We start from the raw sequence: 26,174 nt of genomic DNA, 5'->3' as shown, positions 1-26,174 counted from the left end.
AAGAATTAGGACCTTAATTTTATTTTAATAAATTCGCTAATTATTGACCTTTCTGACGGTGTGCTTAAAATTAATAAAAAAAATTTATGGTTCAAAAAATACAGTATTCTGTAACAAGAGCGGAAATCGATCAGAATTTTAAAAAAATCAACTATGGCTTTTAATCATTTATTTGAAGAAACATTTAACTAAAAACAAACATTAAATACCTAAGTAACTATTTTTTTGTTATAAAATTTTATTCGAACTATTGTTCTCTATTCCTAATGCACACTCAACATCTCTTTAGTACTTCAACAGTTACGGTAGATAAGCGCATTTCTTCTCTCATTGTTCTAAAAGCAGCGTTTATTCTTTCGATTAATACCTATCTCGTAGGCACCTCCGTAGCATAAACTAAAGCTTTGGCCCGCCCCCAGACGTAAAAGTCTAAGGGAGTTAGGTCTGGAGATCGTGCAGGCCAAGGAATCGGGCCGCCTCTGCCTATCCACGAGTTAGGAAAGGTGTTGTCTAGGTGGTCTCTAACTTTTCTTTGAAAATTGCCGGGCAACCATCGTGCTGGAAGACAATAGGAACGTCTTCATGAAACACTGGGATTTCCATTAAGAGCTCTGGCAACGCAGTTTGTAGTAATTCCAGGTAAGCAGGCGCTGTAAGACGCTCTGGCAAGTAATATGGTCCGATAAGATGTCTCTCTTATTACTGCAGCCCACGCATTGACACTAAATTTATGCTAGAACGAAGTTTGTCTCATGGCGTGTGGATTACTATCTTTTGTTTCCCAATGGCGCAAATTATGCAGATTCGTAATACCCTCGCGGTTAAAACAGGATTCCTCTGTCCATCTGCAGCAGCACATATATGTCCATCGTCTACATCTGCGCGCATTAAAAACCGACAGAATTCCATTTGCCTGGCAGGATCACCTTTTGCAACAAACAAATTAAATATTTCAGTCTTCCAATCACTTTTGTACTTTATTGTTCGCCTAACTAAGTACATTGAACAATTAATTACTAAAAGTCTAACAAGATTGCTAATTTTTCTTTAAATTTGAACACTTACTAAGGGAATCAGACATTTGGTTTACCTTGCACCGAAGTGAAATGAAAAGCATGCTGTTCATTGGCCCGAAGAATTGACCACACTTTCCAAATGATTAGGTTAAGAGCGCGCGCCACAACACGAATACTTGTGTTAGGACCTTGATGAAAAGCTTGAAGGCTTGAAGTATCCATTTATCAATTGCAACATTATGTATGCTCTCTCACATTAATAGACGCTTCCGGTCTCCCTCAAGCGATAATACGTCGTCGAAGAGGTCTCGTGGTGAGGTAATCTTCGATTAGGATGCTTCTCCTGATAAATCCTTTGGGCTTCACGAGCATTTCCGCGTGCGGCACCATACGCCATTATCATGTCAGTGTACTCTTCGTTAGTGTAAATAGGCATAATATAAAAAATAAGCACAAACTACAATCAAAAAACTTATCAGTGCGAATCAGAAGACCGAAAAACTAACAGTTTCAATAGCTGAAATAAAACTAAAAGTATAATTAGTATTATTGTACACTTCGCGATGCGAAGAGCGTGGAATTCGCATTCATATTTTTTTTATTCGGAAATATTTCAATTTTTTGTTCAAATATATTTTTTTGCAATCAGAGCTTCTTACGTATCTTCTTCAGATTCTTAGGTATAACTTTTATGATAATCTGTTTTAATAAAATAAATGGCCATAAAAATTCATTTCTGACCAATTTTTACCTTCTGACAGATTACCTATTATTTGAACGAAATATTATGTTTTATTATAAATGTTTAGCATACTATTAAAAAGGTCATTAATTAACGTATTTTTTGAAATTAAATGAAGCTCTTAATTCCTGCTACTTTTTTTTATTAAATTTTGACGTTAATTTCTTTTAAACAATTACTGACTTTGTTAAATAAAAAACCTCGTATGTTCCTTCAGGACAATCAGTCGGAACAAAACTTGTTAACTATTTAAATACCATAGATTAGGGAATATTATTTTTCGAAAATCGTAATTTTATTGTCACTAATTAAAAAGTTATATGTAATGTTTTAAAGGCGACATTTTCAGTAATTTGAGAAAAAAACATTAAGAAATTGATATCTTCGTAACAGTAACTTTTAGGACCTAAGGTATTAGGGTAAAAAGCTTTCAAATGACTCCAAGAATATGCCAAAAAATTTTGTCGGTGTATGTTCCGAACACCCTGTATATTTGATGAGAGTTAAAAAAAAACAGATTGTAAATTAGACGCAAAAGGTTTGTACAGAAGACTTACAAAGCAGGAAACAGCAATTTTATGTATAATCTGTGAAATGATGGTAGAACGAATTAATATAAAATTAACAAAATATTACAAACTCCTGATTTAGATTTCTGCCAAGTATTTACGTGAAGTTTCCGAGAAAAAATTTAAGAAATTTAAAAAAAGGCAACTTAGTATAATAGTTCTTGAAAGAATTTTGGAAATAAATTCAATTTTTTAATAGACTTCGGTAAAAAAAACTCAATGATAGATCCAAAAGCAATGGAGCCGGTTATGACATTATATAGCGATGATATCGGAATAAAATTAGTTAGTGAATGTAGTAGAATGTAAATTTCCACAATATTTATATATGATATATTTCAAATAAAATAATCTTATTACTGCTGCTGAAATGTTTAAATTAATTTTTTTAAGAAAATCTAATAGATATATTTCCAAACTTATATACAATTCCTAAAGTATACTTAACAATAATTCCTATAACAAGCTGCGAAGCAGACCGATCATCTTCAAAAATGGCCTATATAATGATTAAATATAGGTCAAAGATGACAGACGAGAGGTTAAATAACCTTTTAATTTTGTCCATAGAACATGATCTCACGAGACCGATTACGTACGATGAAACAATTCGCGAATACATATTCAATAAGTGCAGAAGAGACAAGTTTTTTAAATATGTTATTATTGTAATTATAATCAACTGTTTACATAAGTTTATTTTTGTTTTTAACAAAATTTAATTTCAGTCACTCGTAGTTTTATTTATTTTTAAAAAAACATAAGGCTGTTTTAGAATCTATAAAAATGTAGCTTCGTGGGCTCAGAATTCCAGTCAGCCTAGGGCCCGAAAAAAGCACAGCCCGCCTCTGGTTACTCAGAATTGCAAGCAAATCCAAATATGATGGGTAATATGTAAAAATATGCATTAATTCTTTCTTGAAAGTAGTGAAGGTACTTCACTAAAATTTTCAAAAATTCTTGTCCCACATCCCGTATCGGTGTATATTTGAGACATTGCCTCCTTTGCACTGTATGCAAATCTGAATCAGACACTCATTTCAAAAGAACGAACCCAGGGCTACACGATTTCGATAACAGTAGAATAATCAGTAAAATAATTAAACAATACATCCTTTATTATTGTTAGCCATTCGTTTACATAAATTACGGTGAGGTAGGATCTATGGCATTGCCCTATACACCTGAAGCTCACTTCTCAGCAATATTTCATGTAGGATACGGTCAAAGACTTTATTCAAATCACAAAAAATATCCAGTAACGAATTGCAGACTGATAGTTCATATTTTTTTCAGAGTTTGATGGTAATAAATAAAGTATAATAGTGGAGCTATCAGTAAAATAATTCACAGTTCATTCTTTATTACCTCTGGCAGATGGTTAACATGAACAACTGTAAGGCAAGATCTAAGCCATTGCTGTAAATGCCTGGTGCTCACTACTCAGCAGTTTTTTATGTAAAATACTGTCAAAAACTTTTTTAAATTACAAAAAAAATCTAGTAACTAAATCCAGACTGATTCTACTAAGTATAATCGAGGTATCATCAGCAAAAGAATTACACAGCTTATTTATTATTTCTGCTAGTAATGGGTCTACCAATAGAAGTGATAGAAGTTTAGTGGGCTATATACGCAAAATGGTATGTGTCAAAACGCGGATCAAGCGTCAGTTGTGTTAAGTATACTTTGACATTTCATCATGAATCGTTTAAGTCAAGTGCAACGTATAGCTATCGTGAAAAGGTATTACGAAAATGCGCAATCGGTTAGAGCCTGTTATCGTGCTCTTAGAGAAGATTTTGGCCTTCTGAGCTTGCAATAAGGCGCACAATTAATAAGTTTGAACGGGAGTACACTCTTCTGGATAATAAGCCACCAACGCGACAAAAAAGTGCAAGGACCGCTGAAAATATCGCCGCTGCAAGAGAAAGTGTTGACGCGAATAACAATGTGTCTGCTTTGCGCCGTTCTCAGCAATTAGGCATTTCACCAATGTCTCGGTGGCGAATTTTGAAGACAGACTTAGACCTACATCCATATAAGATGGTTCTAACTCAAGAATTGAATCCTGCTGACCATGGTTTGCGAAGAACGCTTACCGACTGGGCCCTGTTGCAGTTGAAACAAAATGCCGATTTTGGGAAACAAATAATCTTTTCAGATGAAGCCCATTTTTGTCTTAGTGGCGTTGTCAATACGCAAAATTGCCGCTTCTGGTGTCAGAACAATCCCCAGAAATTAGTACAGGTACCATTACACCCGTTAAAAGTGACTGTGTGGTGTGGTTTGCATGTCGGTGGAATTATCGGTCCATACTTTTTTGAGGATGCAGGGGGGCGTACTGTGACAGTCAACGGAAAGCGCTGCCGCGACATGATAACAAACTTTCTTTGGCCTGCAATTGATGGTGGAGACTTCGAACAGAATTGGTTTCAACAGGACGAAGTAACATCACACACCGCCCGAGCCACAATTAATTTATTAAGAGAGCGTTTTGATGATCAAATAATTTCGCGACATGGCAATATCAACTGGCCACCAAGGTCCTGTGATCTTACTCCCCTGGACTTTTTCCTTTGGGGATATGTGAAGTCGAAGGTGTATTCTAACAATCCTCAAACCATCAATGAGTTGAAAGTTAACATAACTAGGGTTATTCGCGAAATTCAGCCCAACTTGTTAGAAAAAGTGATTGAAAATTGGGTTTATCGTCTAAGCGTCTGTCGCCGTAGCCGAGGTGGACATATTAATGATATTTTGTTTAAAACATAATGTTACATAATAAACTACAACATGAAATATCAATCATAGAAATTAACAAATTCGTTTTTATTTTTTAGCAATTTAAACTTATATCATTCTTATTGGTAGACCCTATAGTTCGTTAACATGAAAAACTGTAAGGTAGGATTTAAGCCATTACTGTATACACCTGAAGCTTACTCCTCAGCAGTACGTATTTCATGTAAGGCACAATCAAAGACTTTTTTAAAATTACAAAATACATCCAGTAACTAAAGTTTAATGCTATTAAGTACATTATAATAGTGGCATTATCAGTAAAATAATTATACAATTTATTTATTATTTCCGCTAGTAGTTCGTTACCATGAAGAAATGTGAGGTAAGATCTAAGCTGTATACACTGAAGCTTACTCCTCAGTAGTATTTCATATAAGACACGGTCAAAGATTTTTTCATATCACAAAAAAACATCAAGTCACTAAATCCAGACTAATGGTTCATATTTTTTCAAAAGTTTGATGCTGAGTGAACTATAATAGTGGTGTAATCAGCGAAAGAATTGCACAGTTCATTATTTTTTACTGCTGGCAGATAATTAATATAAAGAACTGAGAGATACGATCTAAGCCATTGCTGTATGCGCCTGGAGCATACTCCTTAGAAGTTTTTCATGAAAGTCACAGTCAAAGGTTTTTTTCAAATGAAAAATATATCTAGTAACTAATTTCAGACTTATGGCTGCTATCTTTGAAAATCTGATGCTACTAATATTTTTTAAATTAAAAAAAATCAGTTTGGAAGATCACAGTAAACATAAACGAGACCATAAACAATTTTAAAACGATTTACTGACTAAAAATAAATAATTTCAAACACACTTTATTCATTCACAAACGAATCGAAACTTCAAACAGACACTCGTTTAACTTCAATTTCCACTTTATTTAACATCGCTGATCCATCCAATGTCTAAGCCAGTTGAAAGGGCAGAAAAATGGAGTTCACTCGAATCTAAAACTTGAAAAAGTGCCCTCTGGGAAATTCCTTACTCGAACCGTCGGGCAAATAAAATCCTTTCATGTGATTTAAATATTGTTTGATGTGCGAAGGGCAGTTGGAAGAGAAAGAGAGATAAAAAATGTTTAGGTTAATAGACATTTCTGAATCCTTAAAACTAAATATTTTAATTACCTTTATATAAAAGCTTATACGGTCAATAATTTTTTTTTTAATTTGTTGTTTAAATACTTTATATAAATTAGTTTGCTGTTTCTCCTGCTGACCCAGAGAAGATGGAATTGCTGCTCCTTAATACCTGAACGAAGAAATACCTCCCAAAAAAGCTTTTCTAGACTAATTAGTGCATTAAGAACTAATCTTAAAGATATCTATTGCAACCGTAATTTCAATGGACATGACCCTCTCACATAATTTGTTTATTTCATTATAGTCCACGATTACATTATTTAAGTTCCGGCACCGTAATAAATATCTTTCCTTTCCAAAAGCGACATGACGGCGTATTTTTATTTTTCTCCGCTAAATTGCCTCGTCCTAATGCGGTGGAGTTGTCGTAGGACGAAACACAGCGGGATTTCGTATGCTCGTATGCATTGAAATCCTTAAAGCGTAAACATGGCGGCAAGCCATTTTGGATAATTTAAAATGGCGGTAAAAAAGCAAGGAACATATTATTTAGATCAACGAACATAAAATATAATGTCACGATAAACAGGAAAGAACACGTATATTTTGTTCTCCACATTTTGTGCTTTTCCTGTATTCTCCTGGGTTCCCTTTTCCTTTTCATTGTTAGTTTTAATACCTGCCTGTTACATCATTGGAAGATTTGAAGGACGACAGTTCTAGTGGACGTGTTGATTAACAGATTGTGTATTTGTGCTCTTTAATATTCACAAAAGAAACTTGATGGACGGTTAAAGTGTATATTGTGCTAAAATTCTTTTCCACTATTGACCCGATTGATAAATATGGTATGCAGGTATTTTTGCTAAGTTCCTGGCCCTATTTTCGAACTGTATTTTATGGTTGTTTTGTGGTTCAGTTGAGTTGTATTTGTACAATTAATTCTCTACAGCCTTAGTCTTAATGTTTATTCACTCTGTATTCACTTACGATATTATTGGGCCAATATCATGAGTCAATCTAATATTGTATGATATCATGAGTCAACTATGACTTGCTATGTATGTGAATCTAAGTGTGTTGCAAAAGAGGATAGAAAACAGCTGTTTGGATATCCTTGTGATTGGTGCTCTCGACCAATATCCAAACCACTACAGTCGCATGTCATGTTATTGCAGAATCGCACATGTATTCTATGGTGTCCAAGCTGCAAGGAGGAGAAGAACTAAGATAAAGTCTTATGCGTTGCCCAGGAACCAAAATATTAATACACCTCTTCCAGCACTTCAGGCGGAGAGAACATATCTAAAAAAAAACTCCTTAGTGAAGTGGAAGATGAAAATGATCTCCTTTAGAGTTATAATGCCCTCCTAACTAAGTCTATGACTCAGCTTGAAAGGAACTCGCCACATTTAAGTCAAGCAAATCTGTTAACACTACTGTAAGCAGTTCCCCTACTGCTATTGGAAACATTGAATAACTATTTCAGGAGTAGCATCAAAGAGAAATCAGGAAAAGGAATTTTATAAATTTTAACTGCTTAGAATCTGTAGAGAATATCAACAATGTGGTCAGTGACGTGGTCTCTAATTGCTGTCCTAATCAACCAAAAAAATCTAGAAAACAGAAGCACCACAAGTTTTGAAAATATTTCTGAAAAGATCTATGCAAATGAAACAGGAAATATAAGTGATTTTGACAATATTGACACAGTCGATGATGAAAGCAAAGAGAATTCCAGATTAAATAAAGATGAAGACCTAAGTGAAAGGGAAAGTATTCCAGAAAATGGAGACAAAAAGCGTAAGAGGAAAAAAACAGGTTGAGCGACAGTCAAGGATGGGAGTACAACATTAACAAAAAGAAGAGACAAGAGGGGATTCGTATATGGGCAGAAAGGATAACAAATTTTCTGTTCGGAGGACTGAAAGAAAATTAAAAATGAGATGTTCATGTAAAGAGGGGTCAAAGAAAATTATTTTTAAATGTTATCTCTTAAATGACGAACAAAGACAAAAAATATTTCAAAAATTCTGGAAGTATACATGGGAGGAGAAAAAATTTTTGTCAATGGAAGAACGGTCTCTTCAAATATTAAAAATGCAAGGAATCGAAAAACCGAAGGAGAAAGTAGAAGAAAATGCTCTTATTCCTTCTTTCTTGACATAAAAAAAGAGAGAGTTAAAGTATGCAAAATGATGTTTTGCAACACACTTGGTGTATCCATGAGAACTATTACTCACTGGTTAAATAAAAGCTTTAATTTACCCAAAAATAAAAAATGTAATAATGTAGAAACTGAAACTAAAGGCTGCGACCAAAAACACCAAATAAGAAATATTGAGAAAAAAAAATCAAATAAAGATTTTCTTAATAATTTACTAAAGCTAGAATCTCATTACTGCCGCAAATCGTCTTCATAGCTATACCTAGAAACCGCTGGAAAACAAAACTGAACTCTATGATTTTTATAAAAATGTTTGGTTAACAGATAAAAAAATAGAACCAGTTGGATTAACCCTATTTAAATATATTTTTGAAGAACTAAATTTATTTCTCTTCAGTACCAAAAAGGACGAATGTGATATTTGTGTAGGGCACCGAACACAAAATGTTTCCGATCTACTTCATGAAGCACATATAAAAAAAAGGAGGAGGCAAGAAATGAAAAAGAAAAGGACAAGCAGTCACCCCATGAAGTGTATACCATGGATCTCCAATCTGTTTTACTGCGTCCACAGTCAAACGTGTCTGCCCTTTACTACAAAACTAAATTGATTCTGCACAATTTTACTATATTTAATCTACATACAAAGGATGGTTACTGTTTTCTGTGGCACGAAGGGGAAGGGGAGTTAAAGGCAAACTGTTTTGCCTCGATTATTTGTACCTTCTTAGATACCTTGGTTTTACCAACTATGAATCCAAATACCAAAACAATTATTCTTTACAGGGACGGTTGTGGTGCACAGAATCGCAATTCCACTTTGTCTAATGCGCTATTAAATTTTTCAATGGAAAAAAAGTATGTGTTCAAATTTTACTTCTTTTAAAAAAAATTTCTTTTGTATTATTTTTTTTTAGTTTAGTTAAATATTTGTAGTAATGCTTAACTTATTTGGAGCTATCGGGGAGTGCGAGCAGTTTAATGCGCAGTATTTAGAAGCGGCTGAGGAGGTGAGAGAGTTGGCTGGGGGCAATAATAAATTAAAGGTGTTCCACGTAACTGTTCGAAGTATAAGAAAAAAATTTGATGAACTAAATGTGCTTATTGAATCAATTGACTCAGAAAATATTGATATATTGGTATTGTCAGAAACTTTTCTTTTGCACAATCATATTTTTTTAACAAATCTCATTAGCAAAGAAATATATTCTTTTTGCTTCCGAAAATTCTTAAGATTTTACCGCAAAATTTAAAAACAAAAATTGAAGAAAGTTATAACCAAAAAAACAAACAAAGTTTATTACACGAAATTATAATAGTTTTAAAAAGTTATTGATAAAGTAATTTAAAGTGCATTTGTTAATTATTTTTGATTATTAGTTTACGTAGTTGCCATTTGTCATAAAATATAATCCCCTGAAAGTCGATTCGCTTGTTTTGCAAGTTTGTTTGAATTTTTAATTTCCTCCTAGTTACTGCTTGTGCCTCCTCCGCTCCTCTGCTCCTTATAATAGAATAACCTATTTATTTACTTACCAAGGAAACAAAAACTTTTTTTGTCTTTGTATCAATGTAGGAAATGAAAAATTTTGAACACAGGCCTAATTTGTGGTCTAGTAAAATTTTTCGTTTCATTCTAATGGATTCATTGTTTAATTGAGATAATATGAAAAATAAGAATCACATTAATTTTTGTTAAAATATCTATAGTTAGTACTATGAATTATATTTTAACTTTTAAGTTGTGTCTATAAATTGGATTGTGTATTTGTGAAAATGTCCGTAATATATTGAATTGTATTGTATTGTTTCCTGTTGGACAATAAAACTTTGAATTTGAATAAACCATACTTGACCTCCGAGCGGTTTGTTTGTAGCCGCTTTTCCCCACTTATCACTTTGCCTCCTCATCCTTGTGCGATTTATCTGAGACCACATTTTTAAGGTCACAAACTGTTGAAAGCAGCCAATAACTTGTCATTAACTGCTTTGAAGACATTGACGTTGAAGACATTGACGTTGAAGACATGAGTTGTCAAAGGCATTCGACTGTGTTAATCAAGCTACATCACTAATTCAGATCAGAGACCCACAGGCGTTCCACCGAGCCTCAAATTTTCAGTCTCTACGATCTACCTCACTTATTTATCGGTGGGAAACTTTTTTATATTAATTATCTTCGTATTATCTTATACTTAAGTGATCTACTGTATAAGTCTACTACAATGTTTTTATTTTAATTAACTTTTACACTGGAAATCGATAAAAAAATTTATATATAGTAAAACCAGTTCGGATAAGAATTCAAATTTCTCTAGAATATTTAAAGTTCACAGAGGCCTTATTAGGCGCAATTTTCACTCGGCTTATATTGTTTCCAATTAATTTTCTTAAATGAAATCTTAAAAATTTAATCATGATTTTCATAACCGTTGAATGCAATAGAACAATGTATTATTAAGGGTCGTGGAAGAGAGTAATAAATCAATTAAGCAGAAACCGTTGTGGCTTAAAACGTTTTAATTTTATTCTCATTGGCACGTTTGAAATGTAAATACGACAGAAGGATACGTAATATTAGGTTTTATTGATGGCAATGAATAAAGTAAATATTTTTTTGAACTAAAAAGATGCATGATTTTGAGTTCTAGGTCTAATTTTAGCACAAATAGTCTCCTCACTAAATGAGAGAAAGGCCTATACCATCCATCATAATGAGTTAATTCTCATACCTGATATGCCGGGATTCACCTATTTGAGTTCAGCAGGGCGGTGTCTCATTTGCTCAATAGGGTAATATTTTTTTTATTTATAGAAAATCTGTTGCTCTGAGATAAAAAAAATAGTTTAAATAAAAGCTACTCAGAATAATTAAGACCCATTCTCGAAAAAAAACATTATTTTATTTTCCATATTGTTGGAAAAAATCATAAAAAACCTCTAATCAAAAGAAATCTATTTTCTCAAAATCTAAAATTTAACCTTGTAACCGTAACTGACCTCTGCAAAAATTTCTGAAAATAAACGGGAAAGAAGTTAATATGTTTTTAAATTTTTGCCTAAATTAACTGAAAAATATTAAAAGTGAGCCGAATAAAAAAAAACTTTTTGCAATATATTGCTGATAAAAGGGCAATAAAAAAAATCTTTAGGCCAAAAATTATCTATTTCATAGAGAATTTTTAATATAGAATAGGAAAAAAAATATAAAAAAGGGTTTAAAATTACTTTTAATTTTTTTATAAAAAATCTGTTATTTGAGAGAATAATATCTTAAATGAAATTTGTTCAGAATAACAAGATTTATCGCTGGAATTTTTTTTTATTTTCCACAGAGTAAGAAAAAATTATGAAAAACCGTCAAAAGAAAGAAATTTTTTATTTTGAAAAGTTTGTCTTTTTTGAGACACAAATTTTAAAGTGTTTTATAGAAATTTTTTACAAACAAAGAAGCTATTGGTATTTTTTTTATTTTTAGCCTAAATTAATTGGAAAGTTTGAAGAGTTACTCGAATATTTTTTTTTCAATATATTGCTCATACAATAAAAAAATAATTGAACTGGTGTAAGCAGAAAGGGCACAAATCAATATTTTGACAAATTGCCATTATACCTAAAATGTGTTCTCCTATGGTTGACGCAACGGATTATGCATAAGGGACACAAGTCCGCATCCCCGATGTCTTAGAAATGTCGGGTAATAATGTTAGCGTTATGCATAAAAGGCACACGTCAGTGACATGTGCCGTTTATGCGAAATGTTAGTGTTTCAAATGGTGGGGTCAACATGTGTTTGCCGTGCGTTTTAGTTTCATTTTAAATGGATGAAAATCCACGATGTACGTTTACCACGAGGGACAGGCAAAGAAAACAGCTGACGAAATTTGTACGTTTGTTCTCGAATATCTTAATGAATTTAAGAAAAATCAATCGGAGCTTCATCTTTACAGTGATAACTGCTGGGGCCAAAACAAGAATCATACTATGGTCAGGATGCTTTTGGCTCTTACAGATTCTGGTAAATTTAGCATGATTTGGCACATTTTCCCAGTTAGGGGGCATTCATTTCTCCCGTGTGACAGGGACTTGGCGTTGGTGAAAAAAAATTTACGGAAACATGATAGAATATGCACCGTTCACGAGATCTCCACGATTATTATTACCAGTACAAAAAATAATACAAAATTTTCAGTCAAAGAGGTTGCAACAAGTGACGTATTAGATTTCAAAAACTGGGGAAAATTTTATAAAAAAACCTGTGTCTCTGAAGAAACAAAACATTTTCCTCGTAACGAAAAGGTCAACTTTCAAATAAGCACCTTTTCATGTTTTAAATACACATCCCAACAAAAAGTCACTGTTCAAGCCTATCCTTTTACTGATGGTTTGGTGTCACATTCATTTAATTTATCACAACCTGGAATGGCCTGCCCACCTTTGCCAACGAGCCTTGCGCATCCCTTAGGAAAAGTTCCTATTAAGGCCAACAAAATGGAGCATATAAGGAAATGCACTGCTTTTGTTGCAGAAGAACACAAACCATATTTTGATGCTATTCTTCAGTGGCCTACAATCAACAATAATTAAAAGTTTTAGAGTAATAGGGCTTATTCCTGGGAAAAATAAATTTTAATTTATATTTTTCATATAGTCGGAGAAAATCTTGAATAAACTAATAAAATCAATTTTCTCAAAATCTGCGATATAACCTTGTAACAGCAGCAGACTGACCTCGTTTAATTTACCAGAAACTCCAATTCAAAAAAAAACCATTGCCCTTAAAAAATTGGGCGCCGAAATGTTAAATTACAGGGTTGAAAAAGAAAAAGGATTTTTTTTAAATAATTTTTTAAATAAAATAAGTGTATAGTTTTTATTACGATAAAATTTCTCCTTTTTCTCTTGATAGTTTTGGAACATCTATTTCAGTATTTTACTGCTCAAAACTATCAAGACTAAGAAAAAATTTAAGACAAGAAGGAAACTGTATTATCCACCAGAAAAGAAAGAAAAAGAAGAACTAACCTTAAAATTGCCAGTTTCTATTCCCCCGAGTAACCTATTTACCTTATTTTAAATAAAAATTATTAAAAAAAAACTTAAATTTATTACTTACCTTTTGGAAAATGAATCGGTGGCCTTTGGACGCCATCTTGTCCAACCAATATAACTGTACCGCCAGCTTCGCTATCTTGGTGACAGTGGACGTAAACTATTTCATCCAGACGAACTTGTAGAGCATAATCCCAATAAATACTACGAAATAAAAATATTGTAATAATATACTAACATCGTAAAAGATCCGGGATAAACTGTTTTTTTCTCACTCAAACGCACTTTGAAGCATGTCAAACTTTTCTTCATTACTATAATGGCCACCCGGCATATTCAACGATATTAACACAACAAAAAATACTCAACAATAAACAATAAAAACTGTAACAACAACAACAACAACAAAAACTCTAAAAACAACTTAATAACTCTAAATCAACTCAACAATTACTATTTTATCCGACCACAAACAAAATAAAACCATATAATATGATAGGGTAAAAGGTATTTACGTCAAAATGTGAAAGCATTATTTATTTGCAAAGCCTACTTAAAAATATAAACTACGAAAATTGAGAAGAGTCAAAGGAAAACGTAAATAAACTCGCAACAGAATTTGGCCGTTTGTTACATCGAAATGTTTTCCCAGTTTTCAAGAGTTTCTGGCTTCAATTTCTTGGAAATTTTCTTTAAAAAATTTACATTAAGACTATGGTTCTCATTTTGAAATAACATCACTTATATTTAATTAAAAGTCCTAAAAATCTTCTTTTAGCTCGAAAATGTCATGATTTTGTCTGAATGAATTGAAAAAATCATCAATAAAATTAAATAAGAAAACCAACTAATAAAACAAAATCTGAAGGAAAAGGATAAATACCATTAAAATTATTCCTCGTAAAACCACGAATTTGCTTTTTTGAAGAAATTGTTTCATATATAGAAGGTTTTTTTCAAATTGTCCAGGAATTCTAGGCCTGGATGAAACCACTAAAAAAATACGATTTTCTTTTTCTGTATATTATTTAAACTTTTATTTATTTATAATTTAAATATTATTTTTAGTCTCTTTAAGAAGGTTTAAGAAATAGAAGACAAAAAACCATATATAAAATAAAAAAATATTTATAAAACTAAATAAGAAACATGATAAAACAATAATAAATTTGAAGTTATTGCTCGCAATGCAACGAATCTGAGCATTTTGACATAATGATCATTTAAAGTTTCTTCCAAGACTTTCCCCTTCCCTGCTTCAAAAGTGAAACTGTTAAACAGTACAAAACCATCATCGTTAATTTAAGACGGATCCAAAAATGATTTTTATAGATGTTCAGTAGCTTGACGAAGCTTTTTGTGAAAATTGCTTAATACGAGAAGCGTTGCTGGGGCAGGACTTTTAACAAACTTAATCAGAGTGATTACCCTAATTACTATTGTCACGAAGCTCCTGATCAATACTCCTCCCTTTCAATATCCCGGCTAAAATATACAGATTAAAAATAAAGGAAAATTCCAGGAGTAAACAATAAAAAAGGAGACTATTTACTATAAACGCGGGTTTATAAGAAACATGGCTTAAATGCAAGAAAAAAGCCAACAAGGGAAATATTATTTGTTAATCAAAGCTTAATAAAAGCTTACTAGAAGCAATGTATAACCAAAATAGAAACTGACGCAGACAGAACTTAATTGATGCTTAAAGTAATAAGATACAATGCTAACTTTTAACGAAAGTAATTCTAACCCATTCGCATTACCTTTTGTCCTGCGATTCCTCTGTAAAGCCGTTCATCAGCTGATTGGGTGTCCATTTGATGGTAAGGCCAGCGGGTGTTTGATGCAGGCTTAAATAACTAAAATAAAAATTGTTTTTATGTACAATATACATTTATAATGTTAGGTTTATTCTAGCAGGAAATTTGGGATCGTTTGAAACTAGTTTGATGTATATCGCAGTTGCGCATGACCAGACTGAAACCGCGTTGCAAACGGTTTCGGACTTATATGTGCTAGAACATCTTTTTAAAACATGATGTTGACATTTCGCAACTGAAAACCGTTATGTAATATGTTGGTTGGTTAGGTTTTGTGTTATTTATTTTGAACATCTAAATATTTTATTACTTGGTTATTATATATTTTATTTTATTATAAATGTAATAAATATTATTTTTTTAAATGCATACCATTGATGTTAATAGTAATTTTACTACTATGCTGTAGGAGCTTTCTCTAAATAGCTAATATTTTAATTTGTAGGCGTCCAAAAATTTCTTATTTTACCATCAACAACAGTTTCTAACCAAGAAAATACTCAAATACCAATTCCTATACAACAGTCCCAATAGTTTTCTATTATAAACCCACAGCCAAGAAGTTGCTGCCTTAAAACTTGTCTAGCAACAAAATTTCCGTGGTCACCAGCATCCCTATTATCATTAATTAATCATTAATATCTTGATTATCGTCATATTGTCCGGCATCGTTGGGGGGAAAAGGTAGTTCTATGTTTATTTCAGCATCATCAATCTTCCCATTAAGCACTGTTCAGAGTGGGAGCGACGAGCGTCGCGTCGCAATAGCGGTGCGTCGAGCGACGCGACGAAAGTAAAACAATCTAATGTTACTAAATAGAAGCATTCAGAGTGAGAGCGATTAGCGCGGCGACGTGATGCGACGCGACTTCGACGAAAACAAACGGAATTGGTTTTTCTATTGCGATTTGGCGCGATTAGTCGTCAATATGGCTCCAACAGAGGAGGACGTTTCTGAGGTTTTAATTGCAGAAATTCAAGCAAGACCTGCACTTTGGAACACAAAACTGGCGTCACATAAAAATAGATATTTAAGGGACAAACTTTATATAGAGGTGGGAGATTTTGGGATTATCAAGTAAGTAAAAAAACACTAGTATAACTTAGAAATTATTTTATTAATTTTAAGTTACAAAACTTATAAATTCTCCTCGGCAAAATACTGTTTAAATAAATTTCGAATGTTTATCGCCGTATTACCTGCTCTATTATTTCGAACTGTCATTCTTGGGTTTAAGTTTATATTGTTTTGTTTTAATTTTTGTTATTGTTTTGACATTTAAGTAATCCAAATCGCGACCTTCGTCATAGTGTCTTGAAATTGTGAAGTATACATGTGCATTTAATAACATTAATAGCGGTTTGTTCTTTAAATATAATACTTGTATCAAAAATTCTAAATTTTTGATATAATATACCAAATGCATTTTCGTGCACATGAAAGACGGTCATTAAAACGTTGCTTTTCATTATCTAAAATTCCATTTCTTGGTCTTGGATACGGCCTCAATACATAGGTTTTTAGCGGATATGCCTCATCACCTATCAGGACATTTGGCATAATAATATTAGAATTTGGTAATGCTCGGTCTGGAGGTACATTTAGTCCATTTGTCTCTAACAAATTGTAAAGTGTCGAAGACCAACACCACTGTCACTTTCAGGTCCTTTTGCACCCCCTTCTATAGTGATAAATTTTTTGTTAGCATCGGCAACCGCTTGTATTCTGAGAGAATAATATTTCAAGTAATTAAAATATATCGTTCCACTTTTGGGAGGACATTTTATTTGGCAGTGCCTTCCGTAAATAGATCCAAAACAGTGTGGAAAATTCCACAATGCATTGTATTCTTCGATTATTATTTCCAACTGCTCTTGACCAGGAAATGGCATGTAATCTCCTTGTAATTTTCCCCAAATAATGGCCCTTGTTTCCTTTACGATCTCAGAAACTGTGGAATATCCAACTCTGAATTCGTGTCCCAAATGTTTATAGGTGGTTCTTTGATAAATGTTTATAGCATTTTTCTTTTACCCAATTTCTTTGTATGTCCTATATCGATAAAATAAAACTTCTATTTATTTTGCTGTCCGAATTCCCATTATTTCATTTACTATAGAATGGTAATACTTATGAACTAATGGATGTAAAATTATTTTAGAGGAAACTGTAGCCGCTCGTTGGAAGAATAAAAAGTTGAGATAAAGAGTTGAAAAAAATTCCAAAATCTCGTTCTGGAGATGGAGCCAGCAACTTTTCATCTTCTTGGCCATATTTTCATATGATGTCGTTTTTAAAAGATATTATGACTCCGGCCACTAAATATGGGAACTTATCTTCTTCCCAGCATGAAGATAAGGATAATTCTGAAGTTGTGGAGGATTCAGAAACCCAATCCAATTTTGATCCAAGATCTCCGGATCCGGTATCAGAATCATCAGCGTCGCAACCTGTAACCAGACCATCATCTTCGGCTTCTTCTAGAACGACCAAGACGAACAAAAAAAGACTGCTTGACACCAAAGAAAACCGTTTTTTTGAACTTGAAAACAAGAAGCTGCATCTGCTCTTATCCCAAACCTTGGTTCAAGATCCACCTGTAGCAGCTCCAGAATGTGATGATTTAATTTTTTTTTTAAGTCTGATACCATATATGAACAAATTTCAACCGATTCAAAAACTGAAAACAAGAAATAAAATCCAGTAAGTCATTATAGACGAAATGTCGGGCACTGAAACCTGGAGACCTGAACCACTACAAACCCATTCTGCCAACAATTTAACACTACTGCAGCCACTATATCCTAATAATAGCATTATTCAAGAGAGTACCACATCAGCATTTCCACCGTGATTTTCTAATTACCCATATACATAATCAATAAGTAAGTTCCCGATATATGTATCTATGTAGGTAATACATGTGTATTTTGTATATTGTGTATATTTTGTTTAAGTTGTTTCTTTTATTACTTATGTTTTTTTCACTTACCTTATAGTAATGACAAGTCGTTCTGCAGGTGATATGTAGCAACTTCTGACGAAGTTTGTTTGTGTCTTCTCCAGATAAGGACCAACGTTTTTCAGCAAATTATCAAACGTTTCGATGGACATTCTCAGGTAGTTTCAAAATCGGTCTGGATGTTTTCTTAATTTAGGGTACAGATGGTGAAATTCACCAAACATATATCTTTCCCTATTTATGGGGTGAATTCCTACTTTTTTGTTTAACCGTTTAAACTTATAATAGGGCGTGTCCACTAACAAAAACAAACGAACTGCTTTCGTTGGAGCCATTTTATGAACTGATGAAAATGAATTTGTAATTTTATTAAATTTTCAACGCGTCGCGTCGCTCCGTCACTCTGAATTACTGACCGCGATGCTCGTCGCAACGCTATCGCGACGCGATGCTCGTTGGTCCCACTCTGAACAGTGCTTTAGAGATAAATTCTGTAGTACACAGCAGGCCCGAATAAAGTGCACTATATTATCAATTTTGCTTAATTTGATATGGTTCAGTTGTCGTCATTTTTGCTTCAGCAAGCCAAAACAATGCTCGATGACATATCGATTTGTTGATAGCTTTAAATTAAATTTTCTCTCTATGGCTGTAAAGTTTCCTCTAGCTTTATATGGAGTTAAAAGATTTCTTAAACAAGGATAGTCACTGTCTCCCAGTAAATAAAAATCTTGACACCTCTCTACCAATTCCGCACATAAAGGAGAATTTAAAAAAATTTTGCTATCAACAGAGCCAGGATATCCAGCAAAAATATCCCTTATTAATAAATTGTCTTTTCAAGATCAGATGGCCATTTGGTGACATTCTACTTAGGAAATGTGTCATCCTTTTAAGAACGTAAAAAAGACAGCTAATTGTGATGTCAAATCTATCTCCTACATCTCTAAATAAAGAAGCTTCATGACCAGCAAATCACAAAAAAATGTATGTTTGTTCATATGTTGTTCATCCACCAGATTGTGGCTTAAAAAAACTCACTTTCAAATCTATGGGCAATATCTTGAGCCACTTGTCTACTAACTCGAAAATGCTCATCAAATTCCCGGTTATTGTACAGGTACAGTAACTTCGAGGTAGATTTGAATCCGAATTTGAAGAGTCTGATGACATTCTGGATCCCCTTAAAACCCGTAATAATAAAAATTAGGATATATTTATATGCCCAATATATAATGTAAAATTACACAGAATTTTATTGAACTTTTTAAATACCTACCTTTAGATATTTAATAAATAAAGTAGTAAATTAACTCTAAAACCAGCCCCAATACTTTGAAAGCAGCAAAAATCAGATTTCAATTATTCCACAACGAAACGTGATCAAACCACAAGATCAAACTCCAAATCCGATATACATTTCTTATTGATTATCTAAATGACAAACAAAAAAAGGAAAGAGTCTTGACATATACCTTGCGCATGCCCCAAACCGAAATCCCTATGAAATTCTACAGACTCCTTTTAGTGGTTTGAAACCAATTTCCAAACTGAACTTTGTTGTTGCTAGAACCGCTGACAGGCAGTCAGAATCCCGGATTAGTTTTGCTAAAACGCGTACTTTCGTCTGCGCAGATTCCGGACCGTTTGTGTATTGGTCAAACTTCTGCTAGAACAAACCTATTATAATGGCTTAGCAAAAAGTATAGTATGAAAGTATGATGTTTTTTCCTACTAAGTATCCAATCATCGAGAACTTACTTAAAAAAAAAACATTTATTGACTTTTAAGGCCTAAGAGGTTAAATTGGTTAAATTCTCGAAAAATATGCAGAAAGTCAGAAAAATGGGATTTTTTTCCTCAAAATGTTGACCCCAAAATCAACTATTAAAAAATTTATTTATATAGAAAAAATCTCCTTGTTTTATTGACCTTGAGGCCAATAAAAGTATAATTAAACTAACTGGCTTACACTAATAGATAAAAAAAAACAACAAAACAAATACAGCCACCCTCAAAATACGAATTTAACCCTCAAATAACCCACCAAGTTTCTACTATCCATAAACCCTAGAATCTCTGGCGATTGAAATATTAATGCTTGTGTAAAATTTAATAGTGATTGTGTACGTCAGTTCAGGACTATGTCTTATATTTAAATCATAATTAATACTCAATTTTTAATAATAAAATTAAATAAATTCTACCATTTTGAGACCTATATCGCCATCTTGGTCTATAAAATAGCAAAGAATCTTGATAAAATGAATGTTTTCATACGTGATTAGATAAGCTGCTAAAGTAAAACACAATATTCAACATATGATATTAAAAGTGAGAAGGAGATAAACTCCAAGAAAACGAAAAAATTTAATATTTATCCTGTATCGTCGTCTTCAAAAAAATCCATATATGATGGGGATGGATATATAAGACGCAAATATTTTTGTATAATTTCATAAAAGTAACTGCAGTAATATTTTGTTTTTACCTACTTTGAATATTATAAAATTGGGGGAAATTCGGGGCAGAAATATAATATATAAAAGTTGAATGTTGCTGAAGAAAGGGGACGAGAATAAAGAAGAAACGAAAAAAAAGCCGTATCAGTATGAAAATTGGAACAATTGTACTATTTTTTATCACGAATACGTAGAATGTTTTTGGAGATAAATTAATGATTATTGAGTAGCGTTTGGACAATGATTGCATCCTGTTGGATTCTGTCAACCTAGATTTCATCCCCTATTCAGAGAAAATATTCAATGAGACTTTTACTGATGCTACTGAAGAAATGTATATTAATGGGGCTAACGTAAATAATATCAGACACGTATATCAATATATCATAATCTCATATAAGATAACCGACACTTGTACACAATTTGGCTTAAGACTCAATACCTGCAAAAAAAAATATAATTACTAGTAAAAAATCTAATATTGACAACGCAATCGAGACTGTCTTGTCGAAAACTTTCAAGAATTGTTCCAGTTTTTATGATGACACTTCTTTTTTGACTGATGCGCTTGTCATCATGTTGAATATTATCCAGTACAAGAGAATACGGAGTCTCTTATACGAATTCCGCTTACTTCGTCGAATTCCTTTAGACCACTAATGATAGACACAACGATGTGCTAGTAAAACTGTATATTCCAATCCCTTAACATCATTAGTAAGAGACTCGAGACAAGACGTAACACTTAGAATGTAGACGCAACACGTAGAATGCACTGGAGGGAGTAATGAACCTTTTGGAGGTTTGTCTACGTGGCTTCATTTCAAAGATATGTCTTATGCCTAGGATGAATGACGTCCAATGGGCTCACCGTTACCTTCAGTGGTAGCCAGCATATACATGGAGTGGAGGAGCACTCTATAAGGACAGCTCAATTTAAGGCCAATGTGAGGTTTCGATATGTCGATGACACATTTATTACTTTAGACAAGGGCGATACAGAGCTAGCAAATTTTTAGAGCATATTAATAATATTAGACCAAGCATTAAGCTCACGTTAGAGGTAGAAACTGAGTCAGCACTGCCCTTCTTAGATGTACTTCTAAAATCTAGCAGTAAACACCTAAATTGATGAAAAAATAAATGAATGATTTTAGATGTACTTCCAAAATCTAGCAGTGAACACCTAAACACATCAGTCTATAGCAAACCAAAGCACACATAATAATACCTACACTGCAACACTAATCATTTTGGTTCACCAAAGGTGGAAATCCTTAAAACCGTATATAGGCCGGGCAGCCGTAACAGCAATGCTGACGATAAGAGGAAAATAGAAAACGTTACCAAATACTTATAGCAGAACGGCTATCCAAGCAAACTAATAAAGGCAAATTAGGAAAGCCTATATCAAATATGCCTCTATCAAATCCGCTGTGAATGTAAAGGGTTTTACATAGACGAGACAAAGCGCCCACTGGAAGTCAGGACAAAAGAACATCGAAAGTGGATCAGAACAGAAGAGGTTTCTAGATACGGAATATCAGAATACGCGTACGGTGTAGCTATTTAAGTAGAATTTTTTAAAATCTTTTATTAAGTCTTCGATGTCTTCTGTTCTCCAAGATTTTCTGCTTATGTCGATAATCCTAACGCTTTTGATGCGGCGTTGTTCATTCTATTAATTTTCATAAACTTCATTAACTGTTTATTAAATCATCCGGTAATTTTATTACTTCGTCAATCAATTTGCCAAAATTGGATTTTGCATTTGTGATTGTTTCTATCTGTATCTGATTCTGTTCTTTTTATTTATTTTATGCGTGAGAAAAAGATTTTTGATTTTACGAAATTATGATCTGAACCACAAATACCGCCTCCATATGCTCTGACGTCATTGATCTATAGCATAGTATGATAAGATGGCCAATAATGGATTTTAAATTTACTGTATCTCTTTATGTTTGAAGACTCATGTCGTTATAGTTTTACTTATTTCTCCATAAGAACCTACCATCTACTCTCCTACCGTTTAGATTCGCCAAAATTATAATTTCTCAACTCTTTCCAATTTTCGTCATTCAGTGGTTTTTCAGTGAATTTATTGGAAAAACTTCCTTTGAGTGCTATTCAGGCTCTTTCTGATGCTATTAATATTTCATTTCAGTCGGGCACATTTCCTCTTTGTCTAAAATTAGCAAAAATTTTGCCTCTTTATAAGGGTGGTGATCGTTCTAGTCCATCCAACTATAGGCCGATTTCAATTTTGTCTACTTTATCTAAGTTGATTGAAAGACTTATGAAGGATCGTCTTTTAAGGTTTCTTCTGGGGGAAGGGGTTCTTTGAGATGAACAATATGGTTTTCTATCAGGGAAAAGCACCTCTGACGCTATGTTTGATTTCTTGTCCAAACTTCTCCAGGGTGTTAATGGAAGAGAGGCGACTGCGGCGGTGTTCTGTGACTTGTCCAAAGCTTTTGATTGTGTGCGTCATAGGATACTGCTTCAGAAGCTTTCTGCTTATGGAGTTAGGGGTGTTGCACTGAAGTGGTTTGAGTGCTATTTGTCTGGTCGCGAGCAGTCTGCGTACCTTAATGGTGACTTTTCTGGTAGGGAGTCTGTGGATTGTGGTGTTCCACAGGGGTCAGTTCTTGGTCCCCTTCTATTTCTTGTATACATTAATGATCTTATTACTCTTAGCATATGTGGACATTTTACATTGTTTGCTGACGACACAACGGTTTTATGGTCGAATAAAGATCCCAAGCAGCTTGTCAGAGATGTTGCAGCCGATCTCCTGAAATTAAAGTAATGGTGTGATTCCAATCAACTTTGCTTAAATATGTCAAAGTCCCATATTATTGGTTTCAATTTTCAAGCTGAGAGTCTTGATTTTGGTGAGAACGCATTGGACATGGTAGACAATTCTGCATTTCTTGGTTTAGTCATTGATAAAGATTTAAAGTTTTCTGACCATATAATAAAGTTAAATAAAAAACTTGCTTCTGGCTGCTTCTCTGTTAGGGCAACCGTTCATGAACTGGGGAGAGATGTTGCTCGTGATGGATGTGTACTTTGCTTTGTTCGAGTCGCATTTAAGGTATGCTCTTCCATTTTGAGGTGCATGTTCAAATTATCTGTTTCAGTCTGTTTTTGTGCTGCAAAAGAGGGCTGTCAGAAGTTTATTTAAGGCCCATTCTAGAATGCATTGTGGTAATCTTTTCAAAGAAAGCCGTATTTTGACCCTACCATCATTATTTATTTTGGAAACTGCATGTTTAATATTCAAAAATAAGAACAGTTTTCCAATCCGACATCACAGTTATCCTACCAGACAGATTGATAATATTCCCCTTCCTATTCCTCATTTTACATTTATCAAAGATTCATTTATATATCGCGGTTTAATGATTTATAATCACTTTAGCGTGGAATTAAGAAGTGTTCAGTCTTCGCGCCAGTTTCGTTGTAAACTGAAGTGATATTTGCTTCTAAAAGCCTTTTATTCGATTGAAGACTTTTTTAAGGCTGAGGATGTTGTGTAGTAGATGCTAAGCTTTTAATCTGTTAATTTTAATTTTGAACATACCTTTATGTGTCCCTTTATCTCTGCTACCTTTGTCTACATGCATATATTTTGTTTTATAAGGATTTTGTTTGTAACATTTTTCTTTTGCATTTTTTTAGGCATTTTATATGTTATATAAATTTTTTATATTTGTTTTGTAAAGTCTGATTTGATTGTATTTATTTTTTGAAGCTTTGTCAATAAAATTCGTGTACATGTACCAAATTTTCGACAATAAAGTACTGGAAAAAAAAATAGTATGTGGTTCGTCATTAGATTCTATACGTTAGACTGTATACTCCCAGAATATTAATAAATTATTTGTATAAAGTAATATTGATTACACTGAATATTGATTAAATTGTTTATATCTTATACAGGGTAATTGATGGTACCTTAGACGTTTACGAAGATCGGACAATAGAATTTTTTTGAAAATTTGGCATCATGGATTTTAGCTAGTGATCTAAAGCGTAGTTTACACGAGATAGTAAATTGCGATAGTACTTGTGAGAGTAACTTATGGAAGTGTTTACACTGAAGCAAATGTTTGCAGCAATTTCTATCGGCAAGTGCTCTAGCTAGACAATACTTGCGGCAAGTGATTTTGGGTGACATGGGATAGAGTGATTGGTTTTGCGTATAGACAGTATAGTGTTTGCTAGACGAAAAAATGTCTAGCCGCAGAAAAAGAGCTGCAGCTGCCGTTGTTGTCCTTAGTACAATTTTCCAACGAAAAAACCAACGAAAAAAGACTAGGTAAAGAATTTGGGTAAAAGAATAGATAGCAAGAAGGCCTACTCTTGGCGCATATGCGATGTTGTTAGACGAGTTAAGAAGTGAAGATCCAAACAAATTTAAAAATTTCGTGCCTATGTCAGAAACCGATTTTAACTTTTTACTGCATTTAATTGCCGACAAAATATCAAAATTGGATACAAATATGCGTGAATCCATCAAACCAAGAGAACGGTTAGCGTTAACGTTGAGGTTTTTGGCCACAGGTAAGTTTTAAAAAGTTTCAAATACAAATAAGTAAAATATTTTATTTTTTTATACAAAACCAGAACAAAACTTAAACATTTTTTGATTTCAGGTGATTCATACCATTCCCTTATGTATCTGTTTCGTATTCCTGTATGTACGGTACGATCTCAGCGATAATTTCGGAATGCTGTCAGGCTCTGAACGAGGAACTAAAATACTTTAAGGTAAAAATAATAAAACGATTTATTTTTCTTGTTTACCTAATTCTTGATACTGAACAGTGGAAGATGTTTGTGAATGTGACTGAGTCAATTGGGTTAAATGTGGTGGTGATAAAACAGAATAAAAATGATCTTCAAAATTATTGGAACTGACTGATGTATGAGTGTGTTGAGGTAGCTGATAAACTTCTTTCATTATCGTCCATTTCGGACATGTCTAAAATAGCTTTCTGAATAATTCGTTTTAATTTCCCTTTATTCTGGTCAATTTTTAAATTTCTTATTTCAGAAGCAACGAATTCTCCAAATATATCATATTCATCGGATAGCTTATTAAGTTCGGTGATAGCTTTTTCCATAGCATCATTGTCAATAGCACTACGTTTCTTTTTTATTTTAAATAGCGAATTAGCGACAGCCTTGCAAAAAAATACAATAAATTTGCCTCCCCCAGAGCCATTATCTGGGCGTACAAAGCAAGTACCATATTTAGTCGTTGCCGATGATGCCTTTGCGTTTAAACCATATTTAATGAAACCATATCCATTTAGAAATCAACCTGGTATTAATTGTATTTACAATTATCGTCTCTCGACAGCCAGATGAATCGTGGAGAATGTATTTGGCATAATAGCAACTAGATTTCGAATTTTAATAAAATCCATTCCGCTAGCACCGGAAAAAGTAAGAACAATTACAAAAACAATATGTGT

The 26,174-nt window shown here is 33.2% G+C and overlaps 1 protein-coding gene across 1 annotated transcript in view; it reads right to left on the bottom strand.

Annotated features, from left to right (window-relative positions):
- Positions 1-26,174, bottom strand: part of LOC126738494 (small G protein signaling modulator 1-like) — a 159,287-nt gene that overhangs the window by 55,969 nt on the left and 77,144 nt on the right. The window contains exons 6-7 of the mRNA XM_050443861.1: positions 15,204-15,299; positions 13,505-13,644 (exon numbers count right to left, since the gene is read on the bottom strand). Coding sequence (XP_050299818.1) covers positions 13,505-13,644; positions 15,204-15,299 — 236 coding nt within the window. The remainder of the gene's footprint in view (positions 1-13,504; positions 13,645-15,203; positions 15,300-26,174) is intronic.

Source organism: Anthonomus grandis, chromosome 7, assembly GCF_022605725.1.
Source record: "Anthonomus grandis grandis chromosome 7, icAntGran1.3, whole genome shotgun sequence".
Taxonomy (NCBI): domain Eukaryota; kingdom Metazoa; phylum Arthropoda; class Insecta; order Coleoptera; family Curculionidae; genus Anthonomus; species Anthonomus grandis.
This window is presented reverse-complemented; position numbering and strand designations above follow the sequence as displayed.